At 35.3% G+C, this 25,902-nt stretch overlaps 1 protein-coding gene across 11 annotated transcripts in view; it reads left to right on the top strand.

Moving 5' to 3' along the window:
* The window catches only part of MYO9A (myosin IXA), a 262,701-nt gene that overhangs the window by 124,638 nt on the left and 112,161 nt on the right, over window positions 1-25,902 (top strand). For 10 of the 11 annotated variants that reach the window (XM_057723187.1, XM_057723183.1, XM_057723189.1 and 7 more), the window contains 2 exons: window positions 7,105-7,224; window positions 25,338-25,413. In XM_057723187.1, the coding sequence (XP_057579170.1) occupies window positions 7,105-7,224; window positions 25,338-25,413 (196 nt within the window). The remainder of the gene's footprint in view (window positions 1-7,104; window positions 7,225-25,337; window positions 25,414-25,902) is intronic. The other variant, XM_057723186.1, reaches the window with a different exon arrangement.

Here is a 25,902-nt window from a genome sequence, read left to right as displayed (position 1 = left end):
GTAATGAAGAATTAACACCAATCCTTTATAAATAAACTCTTCCAAAAAAATAGAAGGTAAGGGAATACTTTGATTCTCATTCCAGAAGGCCAGTATTACCAGGATACCAGATAAGACATCACAAAAATGAAAACCACAAACTAATATTCCTCAACAAAAATCCTCAACAAAATCCTTGCAAACTGAGTCCAGCAATATGTGAAAAGTATTTTATGACATTATCTAGTGGAATTTACCCAGGAATGCAAGGTTGGTTCAACTTAGAAAAATCAAATCAATGTAACAACACCACATTGATAGAATAAAGGACAAAAATCACATCATCACCTCAATAGACACAGAAGAGGCACTTGACAGGAGTGAATACTTTTTCATGTGTTTCATCATAAAAATGCTGAACAAATTAGAAACAGAAAGGGACTTCCTCAACCTGATAAGGGGACCTGTGAAAAACCCAAAACTTATATCATACTTAATGGTGAATGACTGAATAATTTTCCCTTAAGATCAGAAACAAGACGGGATATCTGCTTTCACCTCTTCTATTTAACATTGTCCTGGAGATCCTGGTAAGAGAAATCAGGCAAGAAAAAGAAATAAAAGACATCCAGATGGAAAAGGAAGAAACCATTTTGTTTGTAGATGACATATTGTGTATAAAATTTCCTGAGTAATCTTCCAAAAAAAATCTACTAGCGATAAGTAAGCTCATCACGTTGCAAGACACAAGATCAATATGCAAAATCGGTTGTATTTCTACACACTAACAATGAACAACCTGAAAACAAAATTAAGTTGGTGCTCCAATAACAAGAGCACCAACAAGTATAAAATTCTTACTAATAAATTTAGGAAAAGAATTGCAAGACTTGTTCACTGAAACTACAAAATATTGTTGAAAAAAAGTTAAAGAATACCACAATAAATGGAAAGATATTCTATGTTCATGATTGGAAGGCTTAATATAGTTAAGATGGCAATACTGGACCTACAGATTCAGCATAGTCCTGTGAAAACCACACCTACTTTTATGCAGATATTGACAAGCTAATCCTAAAATTGATATGTAAAGGAGTCCAGAAATGCAAGAAGGACAACAGTTGGAGGATTCACATTTCCCAGTTTGGATTAGGCAGTGGATTCTTAGGTATGACACCTACAGCATAAGCAACCAAAGGAAAAATGGATAAATTAGACATCATCAAAATTAAAAAGTTTTGTGCCTCAAAGGATACTATTAAGAAAGTGAAATGACAACTCACAAAATGATAGAAAACATTTATAAATTATGTATCTGATAAGGAACTGGTATCTGAAATATTTACAATTCTTGCAATTCAATAGTAAAAAACTAATAACCCAATTAAAAAATGGGCAAAGGATCTGAAAAGACATTTCTCCATAGAAGATATACAAATAGTCAATAAAACACATGAAAAGATGCTCAATATAATTTGTCATCAGGGAAGTGCAAGTCAAAACCACAGTGAGATACAACTTCACATCTACTAGGATGGCTGCAATAAAATAGACAGGTAATAACAAATGTTCGTAAGGATGTGGAGAAATTGGATGCCTCATATACTGCTGGTGAACATGTAAAATGGTGCAGCCAGTTTGTAAAATAGCCTGGTAGTTACATTTTACCCAGCAATTCCACTCTTAGGTAGATACCTAAAAGAATTGAAAAACAGGTGTTCAAACAAAAATTTGTACCTAATGTTCTTAGCAACATGTTCATAATAGCCAAAAGGTAGAAGGAACTCAGATGTTCGTTAGTGGATGAATGGATAAACAAAAACAATGGAATGCTATTCTGTCATGTAAATGAATGTGGTACCAGTACATGCTACAACATGGGTGAACCTTGAAAGTATTTTGTTAAGGGAAAGAGTAAGACACAAAAGGCCACATACCGTATGATTCTATTTATATGCATTTTCTAGAATAGACAAATCTATAGAGATGGAATGTGGGTTAGTGTTTGCCCAGGGCTGGAGTGGGCAGACTGGGAGATGATAAGGAGACTGATAGGTTAGGAGTATAGAGTTTCTCCCTAAAGACTGCATGCAAAAACTGCTAGATCTAATAAATGAATTCAGCAAAATAGCAGGATACACGATTAACATTCAGAAATCAGTTGCGTTCTTTTACACTAGCAATGAAATATCAGAAAGAGAATGTGAAAAAACAATACTTTTTAAAATCATACCAAAAAAAAAAACTATTATAAAACTAGGAATAAACCTGACGAGGTGAAAGACTTATACACTGAGAACTATAAAACATTAATAAAGGAAATAAAAGAAGAGTCAAAGAAATGGAAAGATATCCATGCTCTTGGATCGGAAGAATTAATATTGTTAAAGTGGCAATACTACCCAAAGGAATCTACAGATTTAATGCAATCCCTATCAAATTACCCATTATATTTTTCACAGAACTAGAACAAATAATCCAAAAACCTATATGGAACCATAGAAGACCCAGAATCGATAGAGCAATCCTGAGGGAAAAAAACGAAGCAGGAGGCGTAACTCTCCCAGACTTTAGAGAATACTACAGAGCTGCAGGAATCAAAACAGTATGGTATTGCTACAAAAACAGACATATGAATAGAGAACCCAGAAATATACCCACACACCTTTGGTCAATTAGTCTTTGACAAAGGAGGCAAGAATATAAAATGGGAAAAAGACAGTCTCTTCAGCAAGTCGTGCTGGGAAAGTTGGACAGCTGCATATAAATCAATGAAGTTAGAACACACCCTAACACCATGCACAAAAATAAACTCAAATGGCTTAAAGACTTAAACATAAGACATGACAGCATAAAACTCCTAGAAGAGAACATACACAAAACACTCTCTGACATAAATCATACCAATGTTTTCTTAGGTCAGTCTCCCAAGACAATAGAAATAAAAACAAAAATAAACAAATGGGACCTAATCAAACTTACAAGTTTTTGCACAGCAAAGCAAACCATTAAAAAAACGAAGAGACAGTGTACAGAATGGGAGAAAATATTTGCAAATGATGCGACAGACAAGGGCTTAATCTCCAAAATATACGAACAGCTCATACAACTCAACAACAAAAAAACAACCCAATCGAAAAATGGGCAGAAGACCTTCATAGACATTTCTCCAAAGAAGACATACAGATGGCCAGTAGGCACATGAAAAGATGCTCAACATTACTAATTATTAGGGAAATGCAAATAAAAACTACAATGAGATACCACCTCACACTGATCAGAATGGCCATCATTAAAAAGTATACAAATAACACATGTTGGAGAGGGTGTGGAGAAAAGGGATCCCTTTTATACTGTTGGTGGAAATGTAACTTGGTACAGCCACTATTGAAAACAGTATAGAGGTTCCTCAGAAAACTAAAAATAGAATTACCATGTGATCCAGCAATCCCACTCCTGGGAATATACCCAGACAAAACTATAGTTCAAAAAGATACATGTACACCTATATGTTCATAGCAGCATTAATGTTCGCAATAGCTAAAACATGGAAACAACCTCAATGTCCATTGACAGATGAATGGATAAGGAAGATGTGGTACTTATATACAATGTAATACTACTCAGCCATAAAAAAGAATGAAATAATGCCATTTGCAGCAACATGGATGCAACTAGAGATTATCATACTAAGTGAAGGAAGTGAGAAAGAGAAAGAGAAATACCATTTGATATTGCTTACATGTGGAATCTGAAATATGGCACAAATGAACCTATCCACAAAATGGAAACAGACTCATAGACATAGAGAACAGACTTGTGGTTGCCAAAGGGAAGAGGGGGAGGGAGAGGGATGGACTGGGAGTTTGGGGTTGGTAGGTGCAAACTATTACATTTAGAATGGAAAAGAATTTTTAAAAAGAATGTATATATGTGTATAATTGAGTCACTTTGCTGTGCACCAGAGATTGACACAACATTGAAAATCAACTATACTTCAATAAAATTAAAAAATAAAAAAAACCCACAAAAATAAATGAAAGTATAGCGTTTCTCTTTGATATGGTGAAGATATTCTAAAATTGATTGTGGTGATGGTTAAACAGCTTTGGGAATTATGCTAAAAACCATTGAATTGTACACTTTAAAAGATGAATTGTGTGCTCGGTGAATTGTATTTCTATGAAGCTGTTATACAGAAACACACAAGAAAAGGATGTCTGTAGTGGCTTTATTTTTAATAACTCCTAAATGAAAACATCCAAATATCCATCAAGTGGGAGAATGGATAACCAAGTTGTGATACATTCCTACCTTGTAACATTATTGAGCAATAAAAAAGAACAAACTAGTGATACTCAGGATGAATGAGTCACAAAAAATATTTATCAAAAAGTCAGACTTAATACGTACTGTATGATTTCACTTAATTTAAGAACAGGCTAAGTAATATATAGATGATTACTTGATTGACTCTGGGGTTGGGGTGGTATATCCTGGAAGGAAATAAAATAACTTGCTGAGATGATGGAAATGTTCTATATCTTGATTGAGGATTAACATGATGTAACTATCTTTTTAAGCTCATCAAACTGTATACTTGAGATTAGTGGATTTTACGGTGTGTGGAATATATCTTTAAAAAAATGGCTTTAAGGCCTGGGAGCTAACATTATAGAAACTGTTACAGGATCAGAGACATGGCTTCAGGTTTGAATGATACAGTGGAGCTGGGATTGAGTCCCTGTTATATGGTGTAGGAGCTTCAAAGAGCTTGAACTTTTCTGTCACTGAGAAGATAATTGTAAAATTCTGTCTGTTGGCCTTGCCTAGAGAAGCAAGAAGAATCTTATCAATATGTGTTAGGCCTTAGATGAAGCTTGAAAAAAAAAGTTGCCTAAAAAAATTAGTGCTCTGTATCTTCACCATGTATGCATTATGGCTTTTCACCGTGCATGGGTGTTTATGCTGTTTATTTGGTGCATAATTGCACACTAAGAAATTATCAAAACTAGAATAGGAACTAGCATAAGCAAACACTAAATAAATCTCTTTTAAGAGTATGAGATTCCACTGGAAAATGTACTTGTAAAACCACCCTAGGAAACCAAACCACCTCGACAGGAAGTTGGTACACACAACAGAGAAGAAGATCACTTCAAGGTTTGCAAATAGTATTATAGTTTGTAAAGCAGTGTTTAAAATTTGTAAAGTGTTAAAAGAAGGCATAGAAAGCAGAATGAAAGAACAGAAGTTAAAAAAAAAACCTGAGTTGCAGCTATGATGGTGAGACACAAAACAGTCACAGATACAAAATTACCCATATCCAAATGGCATTGCCACAGTTTATTTAGAGAAAACGGAAAATTGAGTACAGTGGCTGTAGTAATGTTGAGCAAGTTTTAACTTCTTAAGGTTACAGAATAATTTAGTATATTTAGTATTCTGAATTTTTACATAAAACACTCTCATGCCACGATATTCTTAAATTGTTTGTGACTAACAATATATCATTAGCTATTGAAGGGCCTGAAAGTCTGGTGATAACTTTCAAAAATTACAATCTGGATGGAGTATAAGTAGAACTCACCAGGTGTTTTTTTCGTCAAATGGTCCCCCGCAAATGATAGCTCACCCCAACCCCTACCCCACCCTGTTACTAACCAAGCGCAGGCTCCTCTGAGCTTAAGCATTCCTCTTCTAAGCAGCCTATGGGGGGAGGCAATTATTGAGAATAGAATATTTTTATTGAGGTATCTTTTGACTAAGAAATGATGGTAACTTGGCAATATTTGTCTGTTTTTGAAACATTGAACATTTGCAGCTATGGAGTCACCATACTGGATAAATGAGATAGTGTTTTATTAGCTTACTTTTTAATTATAGGATACGAATTTTTTTTTTAATTTTACAAAAGCCTGCTGTATCTACATCTATATATCTATATATCTATATCAGATATCTATATCTATGTCAGATATCTGTATCCATATCTATCTATCTATCTATTTGTCTATCTATCTATAATCTGATATTATGGTATCACGAGATTCTGTCTCCTTAGCTAAACCATAGATGCTTATTCTCTGGGCGTAGATATGCAGTTAAGGAATTATAGTTTGATTAAGCTGTGCTTTGCAAACCTCTTCGAATTACTCCGCCTCTGCTTAACTTTTAAAATGACTCTGCCTTGAGAACTATTCATAGATAGTGTCTTATTCCTAATTATACAGTAAATATGTACTAGTAGAACTTTAGTTCATAATTATGTGTTGCTTAATTTGCCTCCATCTATTGTTAAACTATTCACTTTTGTTTTTTAAAGGCAAACCTACATACCTTTGAACTTAATGTCCTAACTCTAGAGGTGTAAATGATACTCAACTCCTCCCAAGCCTGGGAAACCTGAATTCTCTTTTAAATCCATTTATTCCTAATATTTATGGTACAATCTTCCTTCCCTCTTTACTGCTCAAGTGACTCACTATTTCAGTAGCACCAATCTGGGGCTTTGGTCCTTGCTTGAATGTACCCTCAGATTTTCCAGCTTTGTTTTCAGATTTATAAATACAGAAGTGCTGCTGGGTTTTCCTGCTTTATGGTGCTTTTCTTCCTACTCTTTCAACATTGACACACTTGGAATTCCTACAAGTGTGGTTAATTGCAAGATTTGTGAAAATTTAACTTTTATTAAATTGTTTTGGGTATATTTCTCTCTGGGATTCCATCAGTGTTTCCTGCATTGTTGCCAACTATATACTAATTGTATTTCAGACCAGACAAAAATGAGTCCATTAAAAAAAAATAACACCATACAAATTGTTTCTGAAATTTCCCTAGTATTTTAAATTAGAAATTTTTAGTATGGTGTTAACTCACAACACTTTGAGTACTGAAAAAAGGATACTTTGAATACCTAAGCAGGACCTTTATTTTTTCCTATTGTTTTGGTATAATTTCCTCAAATTAATTGGAAAAATTATTCACATTTAACCCCAGTTACTTGATGCATTTTTATTTACTCCTAAGGTAGTTGGCAGCATTGTCCTTGATTCTCTATTGGTTTGGGCTTATATAATGTCTTTTTCTTTTCTCCATTTTTTTGTTTTTCTTTTGCTTCCTAAGGACATGATGATACAGCGCCATGTGCAATTTTGAAAAGTATGGATAGTATTAGCTTTCTCCAACACCCAGTCCACCAGAGGAGCTTAGAGATTCTGCAGAGGTGCAAGGAAGAGAAGTACAGTAAGGCTGCAAATCCTGATAAATAAACTGTGTGTCATCACATCCATTTGGAAATGGAAACCAGGAGCATTCTACACCTGGGTGGGACGTAAATAGCACAGGCAATGCGACCTCTGTAATCCTTTGACCAGTGAGTCTCAGGATACTTCCATTGAGACTTTCATTCTTTTTCTTGAAAAAGTTGGTATACCTGTTCTTTTAACTTGGATGACTATTTGTCTGTGATCCTTGAGTTGTTAATTATATTTGGTTACAGACTTTGAATTGGCTTCCACTTTTGTCTTTAAAGTATCCAAGTGATGAGTAAAAATGAATAATGATTTTCTTTCCTGTTGTTTTATATAACTTTTTTGAAATCTGATTGAGGTAGAATAAACTGCATGCCAAAGCATACAGTTTGGTAAGTTTTGACATATATATGAACTCATCATAATCAAGATAATTAACATGTCTAAAACTACCAACAGTTTCCTTTGTCTCTTTCAAATTCCTGCTGATTTTTATGCTTATTTATACTTGAATTTCAACATCAGCAGTGTTGCTTTCGTGTATCATTGGCAAATCTACTTAGTTTGACTGTAGTCTTCCTATCAGACTTTACCGTGTCTGGTTTAGACAAAGCCACTACTTAATGTTTTGGCTTAAGGAATAATGACGGAATCATATTGGGTGTTCTCTTTTTTCTTTTTCTTTTCTTTTCTTTTTTTTTTTTATTTATAAAGTTGGTGTAAAAAGATGCCCTTGGTCTCCATTTTCTCCTTTTCTGTTTGTTATACTCATTCTGCATGAAAATGGTTCTTTTGCTTGTTGTGGGATAACAGTTATTTGGCTACTGCTGTTGCTATAGTGAGAATAAAGGGATCCTTGAGAATACGCAAAGCCTAACTCAGCAGTTTGCATATAATGGACCTAAATAACTTATGCATTCTGTTCTGTGCTTTTTACAGATCACAGATTTACTTTGCTAACTTCACAGTTCTGTGATTGAAATTCCATGAAATATTAGTATTTAAGTATCACTGAAAGGGGCATATACGTAGAATTCCTAAAGGCAAAGGTTGTGGGTTCTTTCTTCAGTTATTCTTACTTATGCTGTCTTGGTCTAAGAAAATGTGTAATGAATTTTGAAAAATGTTATTAAAATATTTTCTCATTTTAGAAGAACAAAGGTAAGTATTTCATTTAAAAAAGACACCTTCAAATGTTGCTCTTAATTATGGCTATTGTTTCTAAAAGGTATACAAGTCCTTATTCCAAATATCCATCTTCTTTTTCTAAGTCTTTTAATTCAGGGGACATTATTGAAAACAGTCTGCACATCTTTTGGGGGAAACTTAATTCTTTTTAACCTTTAGATAATTGCAAATAGTTTATTTGCTTTGTTGATTTCCACGACTCTCAGCCTGACAACCCCAGACCTGATTGTATTCCAGTTAAGTATATATGCACGTAGAATAGGAAGGCACCAATTTCAGCATGAGCTGCATGAGGATATTGTACATTGTGTACATGCAAATTTATTTCTACGTTTGTGGAAGTTGGTCTTTTCCATTACTTAGGTAGTTTATTCTATTTTCCATTACAGTACCACCAATAATTAAAATTTTATAATATGTAAAATTATAAATTCAAGTTTGGTAGATTGTTTTTAAAAAACCAAGGGACTACTAGCCTTAGGTAATGATGAATTGGTGAGGTGAATGAACCCTGACACAGGTAACAATGATAACACCTGGAAAAAAATGTAAGGTAACAAACTATTTGAAAGCACTGGAAAAGAGACCAAAACGACTAACAGACTCAAAAAGACTAAAAAAAAAAAGCAGAAACTAGTGGGGAGTTTATTCTTTAAATTAAAGTAAGTAAAGTAGTGGGTAAGAATTGTGAATTTGTGGCTTTTTGCACGAGATGCTCCCCAACTCCCAGAGCTCCAGAGACAGAAAACCACAAGCATGCTGGCTTGACGTGTCAGATAATAAAGTTGAGGACTGGCAAAGAAGCTTGAAATTTAGGAGGAAAATCCTGGAACGGAGAGAGTTGCCAAAAGGCTAAAACCCGAAGTTAGAGTATAAATTCTGCCATCTTTACCTGGCTGACTCTTGTGGGTATTCAGGGGGGACTGTAGGAGCTCTGTCAAAGAGCAATGCAAAGCAAATAGGAGATAACCTTTGAAAGACACAAGTGCAGTAGGTGAGATTTGTAAGTTTACTGAATTTTTTTAACTGAGGGCCTTTTGTATCTCTGCGTAGCTCCTCTTAGGGGATAGCTGAATTCATACTGTCTTTAGTTGGAATCCCATAAGTAGAAGTGAGAGAGAAAGAGGCAGAAAAATATTGGAAGAAATAGTGGCTGTAAACTTCTCATGTTTGAGAAAAACTGGCTTGGAGATTCAAGACAATCTGTGACCTCCAGCTAGAATCAATACGAAAGAAAACCACAACTAGACACATTATAGGCAAATCGCTAAATGCCAAAGATAGAAAGGAAATCTTGAAAGCAGCCCAGAGAAAATATGGTACATTAAATGCAGGGGAATATAGGCATACCTCAGAGCAATTTCAGAGTCAGTTTGAGATCACTGCAATAAAGCAAATATCACAGTAAAGGGAGTCACATGAATTTTTTGGTTTCCTGGTGCATATAAAACTTATGTTTATACTACACTGTAGTCTGTTAAGTTTGCAGTATAGCATTATGTCAAAAGAATGTACATACCTTAATTAAAAAATACTTTAGTGCTAAAAAATTGTAACCATCATCTGAGCCTTCAGAGAGTAGTAGTTACATCACAGATCACTGATCACAGATCACCTTAACAAATATTATAATATGAAAACTTTGAAATACTGCAAGCATTATCAAAATGTGACACAGAGACACTGTGAGCAAATGCTGTTGGAAAAATGGTGCTGATAGACATACTCAACACAGGCTTGCTACAAATCTTCAATTTGTAAAAAGTGCAGTATTTGCCAAGCACAGTAAAAGTGAAGTGCAACCAAATGAGGTTTACCTATAATGATATGATTTTAACACCTGTCTTCTCATTAAAAACAATGGAAGCTGAAAGATATTCAGAAATCATAATAAAAATCCAACAAAACAATACAAGACCCAAAAAACAAAAGTAATGTTCAGGCAATTTCTTAATTTATAGTTTGGTTCCAGACAAGTTAATTGTCTGTTAGAAGAAAAATCAAGTCTGCAGAAAACAACAGAATTCATTGTTGTTACAATGTATTATCCACAATCTCCAATCGTTAATTAGGAAAAGTATCTTTCAAAAATGAAGCTGAGTAATGGTACAAATCAAATTGCCAGGCATAAGCTATGCACAGAAATATTTGTTGAAGATTATGTAATCTGTAAAGGAAAAATACTTTATATATATTTTATTATAGATCATTAAAAATTAAGCTGTTTTGCTTCATGCTTCCCCCTAATAACATTGAAGTATGTCTGTATATCTACACGTATATATTTACAGGATTTGAAAAGATTGTTTCCCCCTTTAAAAAAATTTAACAGCTTTATTGAGATATAATTCACCTATTTACAGTTCATCCAATTCAATAGTTTTTACTATATTCACAGATATGCACAACCATCATCAGTCAATTTTAGAACATCTTCATCACCTCAAAAAGAAACCCAATACCCTTTAGCCATCACCCTTCTATCCTCTGTGCCCCATTGCTCTCAGCCTAAGCAATGAATCTTTTTGTCTCTATGGATTTGTCTGTTCTAAACATTACAAATAAATGGAATCATATTAAAAAAAAGAAATGAAGCTGAGGACTTCCCTGGTGGTGCAGTGGTTAAGAATCCTCCTGCCAGTGCAGGGGACATGGGTTCAATTCCTGGTCCAGGAATATCCCACATGCCGCGGAGCAACTAAGCCTCTGCACCACAGCTACTGAGCCTGTGCTCTAGAGCCCGTGAGCCACAACTACTGAGCCTGCATGCTGCAAATACTGAAGCGTGCGCACCTAGAGCCCACAACAAGAGAAGCCGCAATGAGAAGCCCGCACACCGCAACAAAGAGTAGCCCCCAATTCCCACAACTAGAGAAAGCCCACATGCAGCAACCAAAACCCAATGAAGCCAAAAAAAAAAGAAGCTGAAAATAAGATATTTTCAGATAAACAGATAATCTGAGGGGATTTGTCACCATAATATGTGTTCTATGAGAAATGATAATGCAAATTCTTTAGGCTAAAAGGAAATGACACCAGGTGGTAATTTGGATGGAATATTAGTGGTTGATAAACTTTTTCTGCAAAGGGTCAGACAAATGGTAAGTATTTTAGGCTTTGTGGGTCACATGGTCTGTTGAAACAAATCAATTCTGCAATGAAAGGAGCCATAGACAATACATACATAAATGAGCATGGCTACATTCCAATAAAATTTTATTGTAGACACTGAAATTTAAATTCCATATGATTTTCGTGTCACAAAAATATTCTTCGATTGATTTTTTTCCCTCAACCATTTAAAAATGTAAAGCCATTCTTGGCTCACAGGCCATGCAAAAATAGGCTGTGGGTTTGGTTTGGCCTGTAGACTCTAGTTTGCTGATCCATGAACTATCGGAAGGAATAAAGAGACCAGAGGTAATACATATGTATAAAAATAAACAACTATACGTATTTTCTTTCCCTCTCTTAGTTGTTTTAAAAAGATATATTATTATTTGGGGTAAAAATTATGACATTGTTCTGGTGGTTAAAACGTGTCCACAAATTTTTTGATATTCCTCCCTTCAAAAGGCATATGCTGTACTTAGTGACTTGCTTGTAAGAGATGGAGTATAGCAGAAATGACAGTGTGTGTCCTTCAAGATTAAGACATAAAAGGTATTGTGGTTCTTCCTCCTTCATTTCATTCTGGTACTCCCACCTTCTCTCTATAGTGATTATTCTCTGAGATTTGCAGGGAGGAAATCAGAAGAGTGGGGAGAAATTAGGGTTCTTGGGAGCACATGCTGCTGCCCCACTTCCACAAAGGTCAGGAGTCCTAGAAAAGGGGAAGAATAAGATGCTGGGGAAAGAGAGAGAGAGGGTGGAATAGTAGAATGTCCCTTCAATTTAAGCCCATACTTTCTGACCTTCTTGGGACAATGGAGATTGTGATGTTCATGAGCAAGATAAAGGACCAGCAACTGTCAGAAAAGGGCTTGTCACCTTCCCGACAGTGCCTGCCTTAATGTCCATGACCTCAGGCATCAGTATGGTCACACAAATGATTGAAAATTTAAAGTATGTTGTCTGACCAAAATGGAATTAAAATAGAAATCAGTAACAGGAAGACATCTGAGAAATCCTTACATATTTGGAAAATAACATATATAAGTAACTGATAAGTTAAAGAAAAACTTAGAAGGGCGGCTTGAAAATGTTTTGGTCTGAATGATAATGCAAACACAACGTATTACAGCTTGTATAATGCAGCTAAAGAAGTGCTTAGAGGAAAATCGATAGCTTTAAATCCTTATTTAAGAAAAGAAATAAGGTTAAAAAAATCAATGATCTATGCTTTTACTTTATGAAGCTACAACAAGAAGAGCATAATGTGATAAATAAGTAGAAGGAAGTGATTAATAAAGTTAAGAGCTAAAATCACAGAATAGGAAGCTGACCAACAGTAGAGAAAATCAGTGGAGACCAAAAGCTGGTATTTTGAGGGACTTCCCTGGTGGTCGAGTGGTTGAGACTTTGCCTTCCAATGCAGGGGGTGTGGATTCCATCCCTGGTCGGGGAGCTAGGATCCCATATGCCTCAGGGCCAAAGAACCAAAACATAAAACAAGCAATATTGTAACAAATTCAATAAAGAGTTGAAAAAAAATGGTCCACATTAAAAACACAACAACAAAAAAAGCTGGTATTTTGAAAAGAGCAGTAAAGTTAATAAGGCTTGAGCCCAACACTGTTCAGTAGAACTTTCTGTGAGGATGGAAATGTTCTCCAACTATACTGTTCAAAACTGTAGCCATTAGCCACATGTGGTTAAAAACCTGAAGCTTTTAGAAAATTTTTAAACTGAAGTTTTAATTAAACCAGTTTAAATTTGGGATTGTCATATATACATTACTAATAAGAAAAAAATCAAATTGTACACTTTAAATACATGCAGTTTATCGTATGTCAATTATATCTCAATTAAAGTTCTTAAAAAAAGAAAGTTTTTAAACTGAAGTTTTAATTAAATCAGTTTAAATTTGAATGACCACATACAGCAAGTGGCTGTTGGATAGTGTAGTTCTGGCTATTCTGATCAAGAAATATGAGAGAAGACACAAATACTGTTATCACTGAAATGAGTGAGTGGACATGGTTACATATGGTATAGATATCAAAAGGTTGAGGAAAGATGATGAACATTTATGCCAATATATTCAACAGTTTAGGTGAAATGGACAAATTCCGTGAATGTCAACAAGTTGACAAAATTGACCCAAGGAAAAATAAGAGAATCTGTTAATCTGTGTAGTCCTATGTCAATGATTGGATTCATAAGTAAAATTATCCCACACATGAAAACAAAAAAGTTCCGGCCCATATAGCTTCAATAGTCAATTTTATTTAAGAAATGTTTAAGAAAGTAATAATACCAGTTCTACTCAACTCTTTCAAAAAACAGAGGAGCAAGGAATACTATACAAATCATATCATGAGGCCACTATTATTACTCTAAAACCAAAATTAGATAGCATTACAAGAAAATTACAGTCTAACATACCTCACAATGATAGGCATAAAAATCCTTAACAAAATAAGAACAGACTGAATTCAGCGATATATTAAAGGAAAATACATGAAGATCAAGTGGAATTTATCCAGGAATGAAAGGTTGGTTTAATATAGAAAATCAAAATAATGTATTATATATATGTGTGTGTGTGTGTGTGTGTGTGTATAGTCATAATTTATAATATATAATCATCTAAAGAAAAAAATATCATCTTAGAAGGTAGATAAAAAGAGTTTGTCATAATTCTATACCCATTCCTATTTAAAAACTTTTAGCCACCTAGGAATAGAAGGCAAATTCCTCAACTTTGTAAAGAATACACGTGAAAATTCTACAGCAGTATTCATGTGTAATGGTGAAAGATTGAACACTTCTTCCCTAACATTTGACAACAAGGCAAAAATATCTGCTTTTACCTCTCAGATTTAACATTGTACTAAAGGTCATTGTGCAATAAGGCAGCAAAAAGAAATAGGAGATACATAGATTGAAAAAGAAGATGTAGACAACATGATCATCTACATAGAAAATAGTAAGGGGTTTAAAAAGGCTTCTTTAATCCAAGAAGTGAATTTAACAGTCTCACAATATACCAGGTAAATATAGAAAATTAAATTGTAATATTCTATGAAAGAGCCACATGTGTACATATATCCCCATATCCCCTCCCTGTTGAGCCTCCCTCCCACCCTCCCTATCCCACCCCCCCCACCCCACCCCCCCATCCCACCCCTTTAGGTCACCACAAAGCATCAAGCTGATCTCCCTGTGCTCTGTAGTACCTTCTCACTAGCCATCTATTTTAGATTTGGTAGTGTGTATGTGTCGATACTACTTTCTCACTATGTCCCAGCTTCCCCTCCCCCAGTGTCCTCAAGTCCATTCTCTACGTCTGCATCTCTTTTCCTACCCTGCCACTAGGTTCATCAGTACCATTTTTCTAGATTCTGTATATATGTGTTAGCATACAGTATTTTTCTCTTTCTGGCTTACTTCACTCTGTATGACAGTCTCTAGGCCCATCCACCCCACTACAAGTAACTCAATTTCATTCCTTTTTATGGCTGAGTAATATTTCATTGTATATATGTGTCACATCTTCTTTATCCATTCATCTGTCCATGGACATTTAGGTTGCTTACATGTCCTGGCTATTTTAAGTAATGCTGCAGTAAACATTGTGGTACATGTATCTTTTTGAATTATGGTTTTCTTCAGGGGCTTTTTCATTTTGTTGTACTTCAGAAACTGACACAATACTGTAAAGCAATTATACTCCAATAAAGATTAAAAAAAATTTTAAAAAGATTCCACATATGAGCGCATGTGAAAAAAAATGTAATGATCTAGCCATGAACACTTGGAAAATGAAATTTATGAATTCCATTTATATATCTGTGGCAGCCAGCCACAGTAGATATTCCCCAATTATCCCCTTCGTCTGGTATTTGCAACTTTGTGTGGTCTCCTCCCACATTTTACCAGTGTTGGTCTATGTGACCTGTAAGACATGGAAGAAGTAATAGTATGTCACTTCCAAAATTGTTATAAAAGTCTACAGTTTCCATCTTAGGTACCTTCTCACTTGCTAGCTCTCTCTTAGATCACTGTCTCTTGGAGGATCAAGCTGTCATTTTGAGTAGCCCTATTGAGAATCCCACTAGTCAAAGGCAAAAAAAAAAAAAAAAACCTCTAGTCAAAACCAGTGAAGAACTCAGGCTTGCCACGAACTACATGAGTGACCTTAGAGGCAGATCCTTCAGTTCCATTCTAGTTTTGAAAAGACCACAGCCTTGGCTGAGAGCTTGAATACAACCTTATGAGAGACGCTGCCAGAACCACCCATCTAAGTGGCTTCTGAAACCTGTTCCTCTACAAAGTCTGTGATATGATGTGCTGTTTTAAAGTGCTAGGTTTTGGAGTGATTTGATATGCAATGGATTATAATATAACATATCGAAACATGAAATATTTAGGGATAAATTTAACAAAATACTGTTAGACCGGTATACAACTGAGAGAAACTGAAAAATACCTAAATAAATGAAGAGCGATACATGTTTTTGTATTTCTAAGATGTCAGTTCTCCCCTAGATGGATCTTTGGGTTGAATGCAGTCCCAGTGGAATATCACAGCAGATTTGGGGGTAGAAATTCACAAGCTTATAACTAAGATATGTATAGAAATGTAGAATATGTAGAATGACCAAAACAATTGTGAAGAATAATGAAGCTGGAGATCTTACACTATGTGATTTTAAGATTAAAATAATCATGACATTGTTCTCTTAGTATAAGCATCAAGAGATAAATAGTAACCTAATGTATAGCACAGGGAACTCTACTCAATGTTCTGTGGTGACCTAAATGGGAAGGGAATTAAAAGAGGGGATATATGTATAGCTGATTCACTTTGCTGTACAGTAGACGCTAACACAATATTGTAAAGCAGCTATACCCCAATAAAAAAATTATTAATTTTAGAAAATTGAAGTGAAAATCCTCTTCTGTAGAAAAAAGAAAAAAAAAAAGAGCAATAGAACCAAGTAGTGTCCAGGAAAAGATCTACACAAATATTGGCAATTGATTTTCCCCAAAGGCCCTGAGGTAATTCAGTGGGGGTGAAGTATATATAGACTTTAAAAAAAAAATGGCACTGGAACAACTGAATATCCATATGTTCAAGAGAACTTTGACCCTTATACATAAAAATTAACTTGAAATGGGTCATACAGCTCTTTGCAAAGCATAAAACTATTAAATTGATAGAAGAAAACCTGAGAGAAAATCTTGCAATCTTGAGACAAAATTTATTAGATGAGACATAAGAGCATGAACTATAAGAGGAAAAAATTGATTAACTGGAGGTCACTAAAGTTGAAAACTTCTACTTTAAATAAGATACTGTTAAAAAAAAAAAAAAGCATATCACAGCCTGGGAAACAATTTTCATAATAATTTGTAATACATTAGTGATAATGGACTTGAAAACAAAATATATATTAAAAAAAAAAACCTCCTACAGTAGTAAGAGGAACAGTTCAATTAAAAATGGTCAAAAACAGAAATATAGATCAATGGAACAGGATAGAAAGCTCAGAGAGAAACCCACGTGCATAGGGTCACCTTATCTTTGACAAATGAGGCAAGAATCTACAGTGGAGAAAACACAACCTCTTCAATAGGTGGTGCTGGAAAAACTGGACAGCTACATGTAAAAGAATGAAATTAGAATATTTCCTAACACCATACACAAAAAACTCAAAATGGGTTAAAGGCCTAAATGTGAGGCCAGACACTATAAAACTCTTACAGGAAAACATAGAGCACTCTATGACATAAATCACAGCAAGGTCCTTTTTGACCCACCTCCTAGAGTAATTGAAATAAAAACAAAAATAAACAAATGGGACCTAATGAAACTTAAACGTTTTTGCACAGCAAAGGAACCCATAAACAAAATGAAAAGACAACTCTCAGAATGGGAGAAAACATTTGCAAGCGAAACAGCTGACAAAGGATTAACCTCCAAAATATACAAGCAGCTCATGCAGCTCAATATCAGAAAAACAAACAACCCAATCCAAAAATGGGTGGAAGACCTAAATAGACATTTCTCCAAAGAAAACATACAGATGACCAAGAGGCACAGGAAAAGATGCTCAACATCACTACTCATTAGAGAAATGCAAATCAAAGCCACAATGAGGTATCACCTCACACCAGTCAGAATGGCCGTCATCAAAAAATCCAGGAACAGAAAATGCTGGAGAGGTTGTGTGGGATTGTAAATTGATACAGCCACTATGGAAAACAGTATGGAGGTTCCTCCTTAAAAAACTAAAAGTAGAACTACCATATGACCCAGCAATCCCACTGTTGGACATATCACCCTGAGAAAACCATAATTCAAAAAGATAAATGTACCACAGTGTTCATTGCAGCACTATTTACAATAGCCAGGACTTGGAAACAACCTAAATGTCCATGGACACATGAATGGATAAAGAAGATGTGACACATATATACAATGAAATATTACTCAGCCATAAAAAGGAATGAAATTGAGTTACTTGTAGTGGGGTGGATGGGCCTAGAGACTGTCATACAGAGTGAAGTAAGTCAGAAAGAGAAAAGCAAATACTGTATACTAACACATGTATGTGGAATATAGAAAAATGGTACCGATGAACAGAGTGGCAGAGCAGGAATAAAGATGCAGATGTAGAGAACGGACTAGAGGACACAGAGGGGAAGGGGTAACTGGGACGTAATGAGAGACTAGCATTGACGTGTATTTTACTACCAAACGTAAAATAGATAGCTAGTGGGAAACTGCTGCATGGCACAGGGAGATAAGCTCCATCCTTTGTGGTGACTTAGAGAGGTGGGATAGGGAGGGTGGGAGGGAGGTTCAAGAGGGAGGAGATATGGGGATGTGTGTATGCATATAGCTGAGTCACTTTGTTGTACAGCAGAAAGTAGCACAACATTGTAAAGCAATTATAGTCCAATAAAGATGTATAAAAAAAAAGGTGAGGAGTCAGATGAAGATAGCATCTAAGACTGTTATTGAGGGGATTCCAACATTTAATGGCCAGGTAGAAAAGAATAAGCCTGCAATGAAGATATAAGAAGGAGTGGTTAGAAAGGTAGGAGGCTCACAGGAGAGGGCAGACTCAATCCAAAAAAGAGAGAGTGTGATTGGCCCAACTGTTTGCAGACTGTGAAAGATCAAGTAATGTAATCCAAGGACTGAAAAATATCAGTTGAAATTAGTGACATGGAGCTTCTTGGTGATGATAACAATGGGGCAGAAGCCAAATTCCAGGGGTTTGAGAAATGTGTGGGGGAGGTGAGAAGGTGGAGATAGGAGGCATAGATAAATCTTTGGAGAAATAAAGGCTTTAAAGATTGATTTTAATGATGTATTTAAAAAAATTTTTTGTTGGAGTGTGGTTGATTTACAGTGTTGTGTTAGTTTAGGTGTACAGCAAGGTGAATCAGTTATACATATCCATATATCCACTCTTTTATGATGTATTTTTTAAAAGTCCAAATATATTTGTAGCTCTAGATAACCAGCCAAAAATGTGTAGCAATTATATTATTGCTCTTAAGGGAATTGCATTTCTTTCAAATTCTATATTATCTTAGTTACTTTGAAAACTGTCTATTTCAGAAGTTTAAATTTTAACTCAAGCATTTAACTAATAGATGTAAATTAGCTGGAAAAATACATAGATGATAAAAACAAACAAATGGTCAAGGGGGACTTCTCTGGCAGTCTGTGGTGAAGACTCAGTGTTTCCACTGCAGGGGGCGTGGGTTTGATTCCTAGTTGGGGAAGATTCCATATGCCATGTGGTACAGCCAAAAATAAAATTAAAAAAATAAAGTAAAAAAAATGAAATGTTACCCTCTGATTAAAAAAAAATGGTCAAGGGACTTCCCTGGTGGTCCAGTTGTTAAGAATCTGCCTTGCAGTGCAGGGGACACGGGTTCAATCCCTGGTCGGGGAACTAAGATCCCACATGCAGCTAAGCCCGCATGCCACAACTGCAGAACCCATGCATTCTGGAGCCTGCACACCACAACTAGCGAGAAGCCTGAATGCCGCAAGGAGGAGCCCCCCTGCTGCAATTAAGACCAGACACAGCCAAAATAAAATAAATAAATAAGTAAAATAAATAAATAAATATTTTTTAAAAAATGGTCAAGAGGTTTAAGCATATACTTAGAAAAGAAGATATATGAATGATCTATAGGCACATTAAAGATTACCAACTTTATTAGTCATTAGGGAAATGCAAATTATAATCACAGTGAAGTCACATTAACACCCTGTGTCATGGCTAAAATTTAAGTTGACAATACTGATGATGAGTATGTGGAGCAACTGGAATGCTTATACATTTTGCTGGCAATGTGAAATATAGTACAATTATTTTGGAAAACTGTCAGTTTTTTATAAAGGTAAGATATGCTTTCCATATGTTATGTTCTCTCCACGTGAGAAATGAACACATTTGTTCACATGAAGACTTTTTATAGATCAGTCCCTAAAATGTTATGCTGAGTGAAACCATACACAAAAGAGCATACTGTTTTATTTCATTTATATCAAATTCCAGAAAACGCAAACCGATCTCTGTGGACAGCAGGTTAGTGTTTGCCTTAGCCCAGGAGGGTGTGTGGGGGATTGTCCAAGAAAGGGCATGAGGGGACTTTGGGGGCTGATGGAATTTTATTTTTTCTTTCTTTGGCTGCGCCCCATGGCATGGGGGATCTTAGTTTCCCGACCAGGGATTGAATCTGTGCCCCAGCAGTGAAAGCTTGGAGTCTTAACCACTGGACTGCCAGCGAAATATTCTATATCTTCTTTTGGTGACAGTTTTGTCTAAACTTAACCAACTACATGCTTATGATGAAAATGTTCTACAATATGTAAATTTTACCACAATTTAAAAAATTAATTGCATGTCATGAAGCCTGACGTAAGTCATAGATATCTAGAAGAGACTGTTTTTCATGTGGAATTAAGCTTATCAAAAATAAAAATATGGGAACCCCAGGAAATGCCCACACCTTACTCATGAGGGCCTCCTAGGGACCAGAGGGGGAACCAGCCAGCTTGCCTGATCTTGGGGAAGGCTCCAGTGCCAGAAAGACTTGACCATCTTTTGCTGTTTGCCAGGTTTGTGTCAGGAAATATAGATTCTGAGGTGGAAACCTCCATGTTACTCTCAAAAGAGAGATGAAAAACAACCTGGCATTTGGAGACAGGCAGAATTTATATCTGGCACCCAAATTCTGGCTCTGCCACTTAGCCCCTGTATTACTGAGTATGGAAGATGTTGTTTCTCAGAGGCTCAATTTCCTTCTCTGAAAGGTAATCCCTACTGCACAGGGGCAATGTGAGGCTCTTCGATAGGCAATTCGATAATGAATGCTAAAGCCCTTTGTCTACTACCTACTGCAGAGATTTGCATTAAAATAATTTTTAAAAAAATTTTAAATATTCTAAAAAAAATGTTATATGATCAGAATTCTTGTTGGAAAATGGTAGACCGAAATAAATACGGCATATGCCAGTACTTATTTTGGTGAAGCCTGCAAGAAAGCCAGGGAGCTGTTTCTATTGAATTGGTAGAATGTGGCTGTTTATCAAATTTAGGAAATCAACATGGATAAACATATATGAATGTCTGCCTTACAGACAACCACAGTAATAACAAAATTGAATCTTTTCTTTTTTAGTCTCTTTATTGGAATATAATTGCTTTACCCTGTTGTGCCAGTTTTTGCTGTACAACAAAGTGAATCAGCTATATTTATACATATATCCCCATATCCCCTCCCTCCCACGACTGCATCCCACCCTCCCTATCCCACCTCTCTAAGTCCTCAGAAGAAGATATAACAATTGTAAATATCTGTGCACCCAACACAGGAGCACCTGAATACATAAGGCAAATGCTAACAGCCATAAAAGGGAAATTGACAGTAACACAATAATAGTAGGAGACTTTAACACCCCAATTATACCAATGGACAGATCATCCAAACAGAAAATAAATAAGGAAACACAAGCTTTAAATGACACATTAGACCATCTCGAATCTTTTTTATTTTGGCTGCTCTGTGCAGCTCGCAGGACTTTAGTTCCCCAACCAGGGATTGAACCCGCACCCTTGGCAGTGAAAGCACGGAGTCCTAAATAACCATTGGATTCAGGAAGTTCCCCAAATTGCTGTCTTTTAAAGTAGCATGAGAAACTGTTATCTATCAAATGAAAACTAACAAGGGAAAATATGAGTTCAAAGAGTGAAATAAATGTGAAACAAAATACAGGAAACAAGTACTGTGATTTAAGTTAATAAAAAAATTAACATCACCAATTAGAATCTCAAAGTGAATTTTTCAAAAACTTTAAATAATATCTAGATTCTTAAAATGATAAAAATAAAAGGATGGAGAAAGCTATGTCAGGCAAAGGTGAACAATAGCAGTAAATAAAACTAGATAGTAATCTGAGCAGACCTTCATCAGTAGAATTTATAAAAAGATTTAGTTGAGAAGGACAGAAGCTGAACTCACTAGAAAGCTTTCTGTTTTTAAATAAATAAATTTATTTATTTATTTATTTATTTATTTATTTTTGGCTGCATTGGGTGTTTGTTGCTGTGTGCAGGCTTTCTCTAGTTGTGATGAGCAGGGACTTCTCAGTGATGGTGCTTGGGCTTCTCTTTACAGTGGCTTCTCTTGTGGAGCGTGGGCTCTAGGCTCACAGGCTTCAGTAGTTGTGGCATGTGGGCTCAATAGTTGTGGCTCAAGGGCTCTAGGGTGCAGGCTCAGTAGTTGTGGCGCATGGGCTTAGCAGCTCCACGGCATGTGAGATCTTCTCGGCCCAGGGCTCAAACCCGTGTCTCCTGCGTTGGCAGGCAGATTCTTAACCACTGCGCCACTAGGTAAGACCTCGCTAGGAAGATTTGAGGAACTTGTAAATATGTGTGTAAATCTAAAGTTATTATTGTATAAAACTTAATGCCTGATTTGCTTTGACTAATGGGAAGAACATAAGGTGAAAATAAATACTGAAAATAAATAAATACAAACAATAGCTGTGATAGGAAGGGGATAACTTGAACCAAAGATTTGAAGGTTCTTGTATTCTTTGGAAAAAGAGAATAGATGTGATTAAGGTTATGGATCTTAAAATGGGACGATTATCCTGGATTATCCAGGTGGGCTCAAATGTAATCACATAAGCCCTTATTTATTTATTTTTATTTTTGGCTGTGTTGGGTCTTAGTTGTGGCACATGGGATCTTGGTTGAGGCATGAGGGATCTTTTGTTGTGGCACACGGGCTTCTCTCTAGCTGTGGCATGAAGACTCCATGCACGTGGGCTCGGTAGTTGTGACATACGGGTTCCAGAGCGTGTGGGCTGTCTAGTTGAGGTGTGTGAGCTCAGTAGTTGTGGCGTATGGGCTTAGTTGCCCCATGGCATGTGGGATCTTAGTTCCCAGACCAGGGCAAACCCGTGTCCCTTGCATTGCAAGACAGATTCTTTACCACTGGACCACCAGGGAAGTCCCTGGATTCAAGTTTTTTATCAGATATTTGATTTGCCATTTTCTATTGATACCATTCTGTGGGTTGTCTTTTCACTTTCTTGATATAGTGTCCTTTGAAGCATAGAAGTTTTAGATTTTGATGATGTGTAGTTTATAAATTTTTCTCTCTGGTTACTTGTGCCTTTGGTGTCATGTGTAAGTAACCATTGCCTAATCCAGTGTCAGGAATATTTACTCCAGTGTTGTAAGTTTTATACTTTTAGCATTTGTATTTTGGTCTTTGATCCAAGTTCATTCTTTTCCATGTAGATATCTCGTTTTACCAGTTTTTATTGAAAAGATTATTCTTTTCCCATTGAATTGTCTTGGCACCTTTGTCAAAATTCAATTGATCATAAATGTAAAGGTTTATTTCTGTATTGTCACTTCTTTTCCATTGATCTATTTGTCTATCTTTATGCAGTTACTGCACTGTCTCCATTACTAGAGCTTTGTAGTAAGTTTTGAATTCAGGAAGTATGATTCCCTCAGTCATGTTCTTTTTTTTCAACATTGTTTTGGCTATTCTGGATACTTTGCATTTGCATATTAATTTTAGGATCAGCTTATTCATTTCAGTTAAAAAAAGGGCAGAAGCAATTTTAATAGGGATTGCATTGGTCTGTAGATTAATTTCAGGAACATTGCCATCTTAACAATGTCAAGTTTTCCAATCCAAGAGCATGGATGGCTTTCCATTTATTTAGGTTTCCTTTAATTTATTTTTATGATGTTTTGTAGTTTTTCAGTAGACATTTTATATTTTTGTTCACTTTATTCCTTTTATATTATTTTGATGCTGTTATTAATGGAATTGTTTTCTTAATTTCATTTTCCAGTTGTTCATTGCTATTGCATAGAAACAAAGTTGATTTTTGAATATAGATCTTATATCTTGTAATTTTGCTGAACTTGTTTAATAGTCCTAATTTTTTTGCGTGAATTACTTAGGATTTTTCATACACAAGATTGTTATCTCAAATAGAGTTACTATTTTAAATATAGTAGTGTCTATCTGTTAATCCCATACCCCTGTTTTGTCTCTTTCCCCTTCCCTCTCCTCTTTGGTAACCACAAGTTTGTTTTCTGTATCTGTGAGTCTGTTGCTGTTTTACATATACATTCATTTGTATTATTTTTAGATTCCACATATAAGTCATATATAGTTTTTGCCTTTGACTGGCTTATTTCACTAAGCATAATATTCTCTAGGTCCCTCTACGTTGCTGCAAATGGCAGTATTTCATTTTTTTGTGTGTCTGAATAATATACCATTGTATATATATATATACACCACATCTTCTTAAGCCAGTTGTCAGCTGAAGGGCATGTGGGTTGCTTCCATGTCTTAGCTATTATAAACAGGGCTGCTCTGAACATTGGAGTGCATGTATCTTTTCAAATTAGTGTTTTCATTTTTTCCAGATGTGTACCCAGGAGTGGAATTGCTGGATCATATGGTAGTTCCAGTTTTAGTTTTTGAGAAACCTCCATACTGTTTTCCACAGTGGCTGTACCAATTTACATTCCCACCAATAGTGTATGAGCATTCCCTTTTCTCCATATCCTCGCCAACATTTCTTATTTGTGTTTTTTGATGATAGCCATTCTGACTGGTGTGAGGTGATATCTCATTTTGCTTTTGATTTGCATTTCGCTGTGATTAGTGATGTTGAGCATCTTTTTATGCACCTGTTAGCCATCTGTGTGTCTCCTTTGGAAAAATGTCTATTCAAGTCTTTGGCCCATTTTTAATTAGATTTTATGTTTAAAAATATTGGTAATTATTGAGGAAGCAATTCGTCATCTCTGATTCTTAGTGTCTTTGTGTATAAGATTAATTGATCTCTAAAATCTATAGTTTATGTCAGCAATATACTATTGCTGAAAAATGATGCAAAGGAATCATTAGGAATTTTTTGAATATTAAAATAAGAAATGAGCTTGTACACGTCTAGACCTTTAGCCCAGTTACCCTTGTATTTCCTGATAATAATTTAAATGAGAAAAGAAATTAAAGTATTTATTATTAAATTCCCTAAGTGGTTTCATTGTTGACTAAGTCAGATTTATAAGTAACAGTCATGGGACTTGGTTCATATTATTATTATTTAGATGTTTCTGATATGTTTAGCAAATATGTACTATTGAAGTATATTAATTTCATTTGTTCTTAGAAAATTTTTCATGTTTAGTTTCTCTTAGCATTGATTGAAAATTTTTGCTTTCTTTATCCTAGATATAACTCGGAAAAATCCCAGAACACCTCTTTCTGACCTCCAGGGCATGAATACTCTAAATGAAAAAAACCAACAGTAAGTATGTTTGGTTTAAGTTTTCAAGGAAGTAAAGAAGAAATAACTAGAATTCTTATTAATACTTCTATGGCTTTAAAAATATGAAGAAAATCAGCCCTTTTTTTTTATTTCTTAAAGATTTTGTAAACAGTGTAATAAGTTAATAAGGTTAGAGTTAACAGTAGAGTAAATTATCTAATATTGCCTCTGGTAAAATGATTGTACAGTTTGAAAAAAGTTTCCCCAGAATAATTAAAAATGAGCACATGTGTTTTAATTCCTGAGACCTTTCTTGCATTTTATGTCTTTTACAAAAGTAATAGGTATTCTGCTTTCCATAGAGAAGTCTTATTGGTAAGTAATATTTGAATATTTTGATTTACATCCAACCATCTGATACCTTTTCTTGATGAGTGTGATAATCAAAGCTTACCTTTTACCATTTTCAATGAGGAATTCTTGAGTAGGATTTGAAATTTTCTGAGTTTGTAAATAAAGCTCCTTTTT

This window comes from Hippopotamus amphibius, chromosome 2 (assembly GCF_030028045.1).
Source record: "Hippopotamus amphibius kiboko isolate mHipAmp2 chromosome 2, mHipAmp2.hap2, whole genome shotgun sequence".
NCBI lineage: Eukaryota > Metazoa > Chordata > Mammalia > Artiodactyla > Hippopotamidae > Hippopotamus > Hippopotamus amphibius.
Note: the sequence above shows the minus strand (reverse complement) of the source record. Positions and strands in the feature narration are given on the sequence as shown.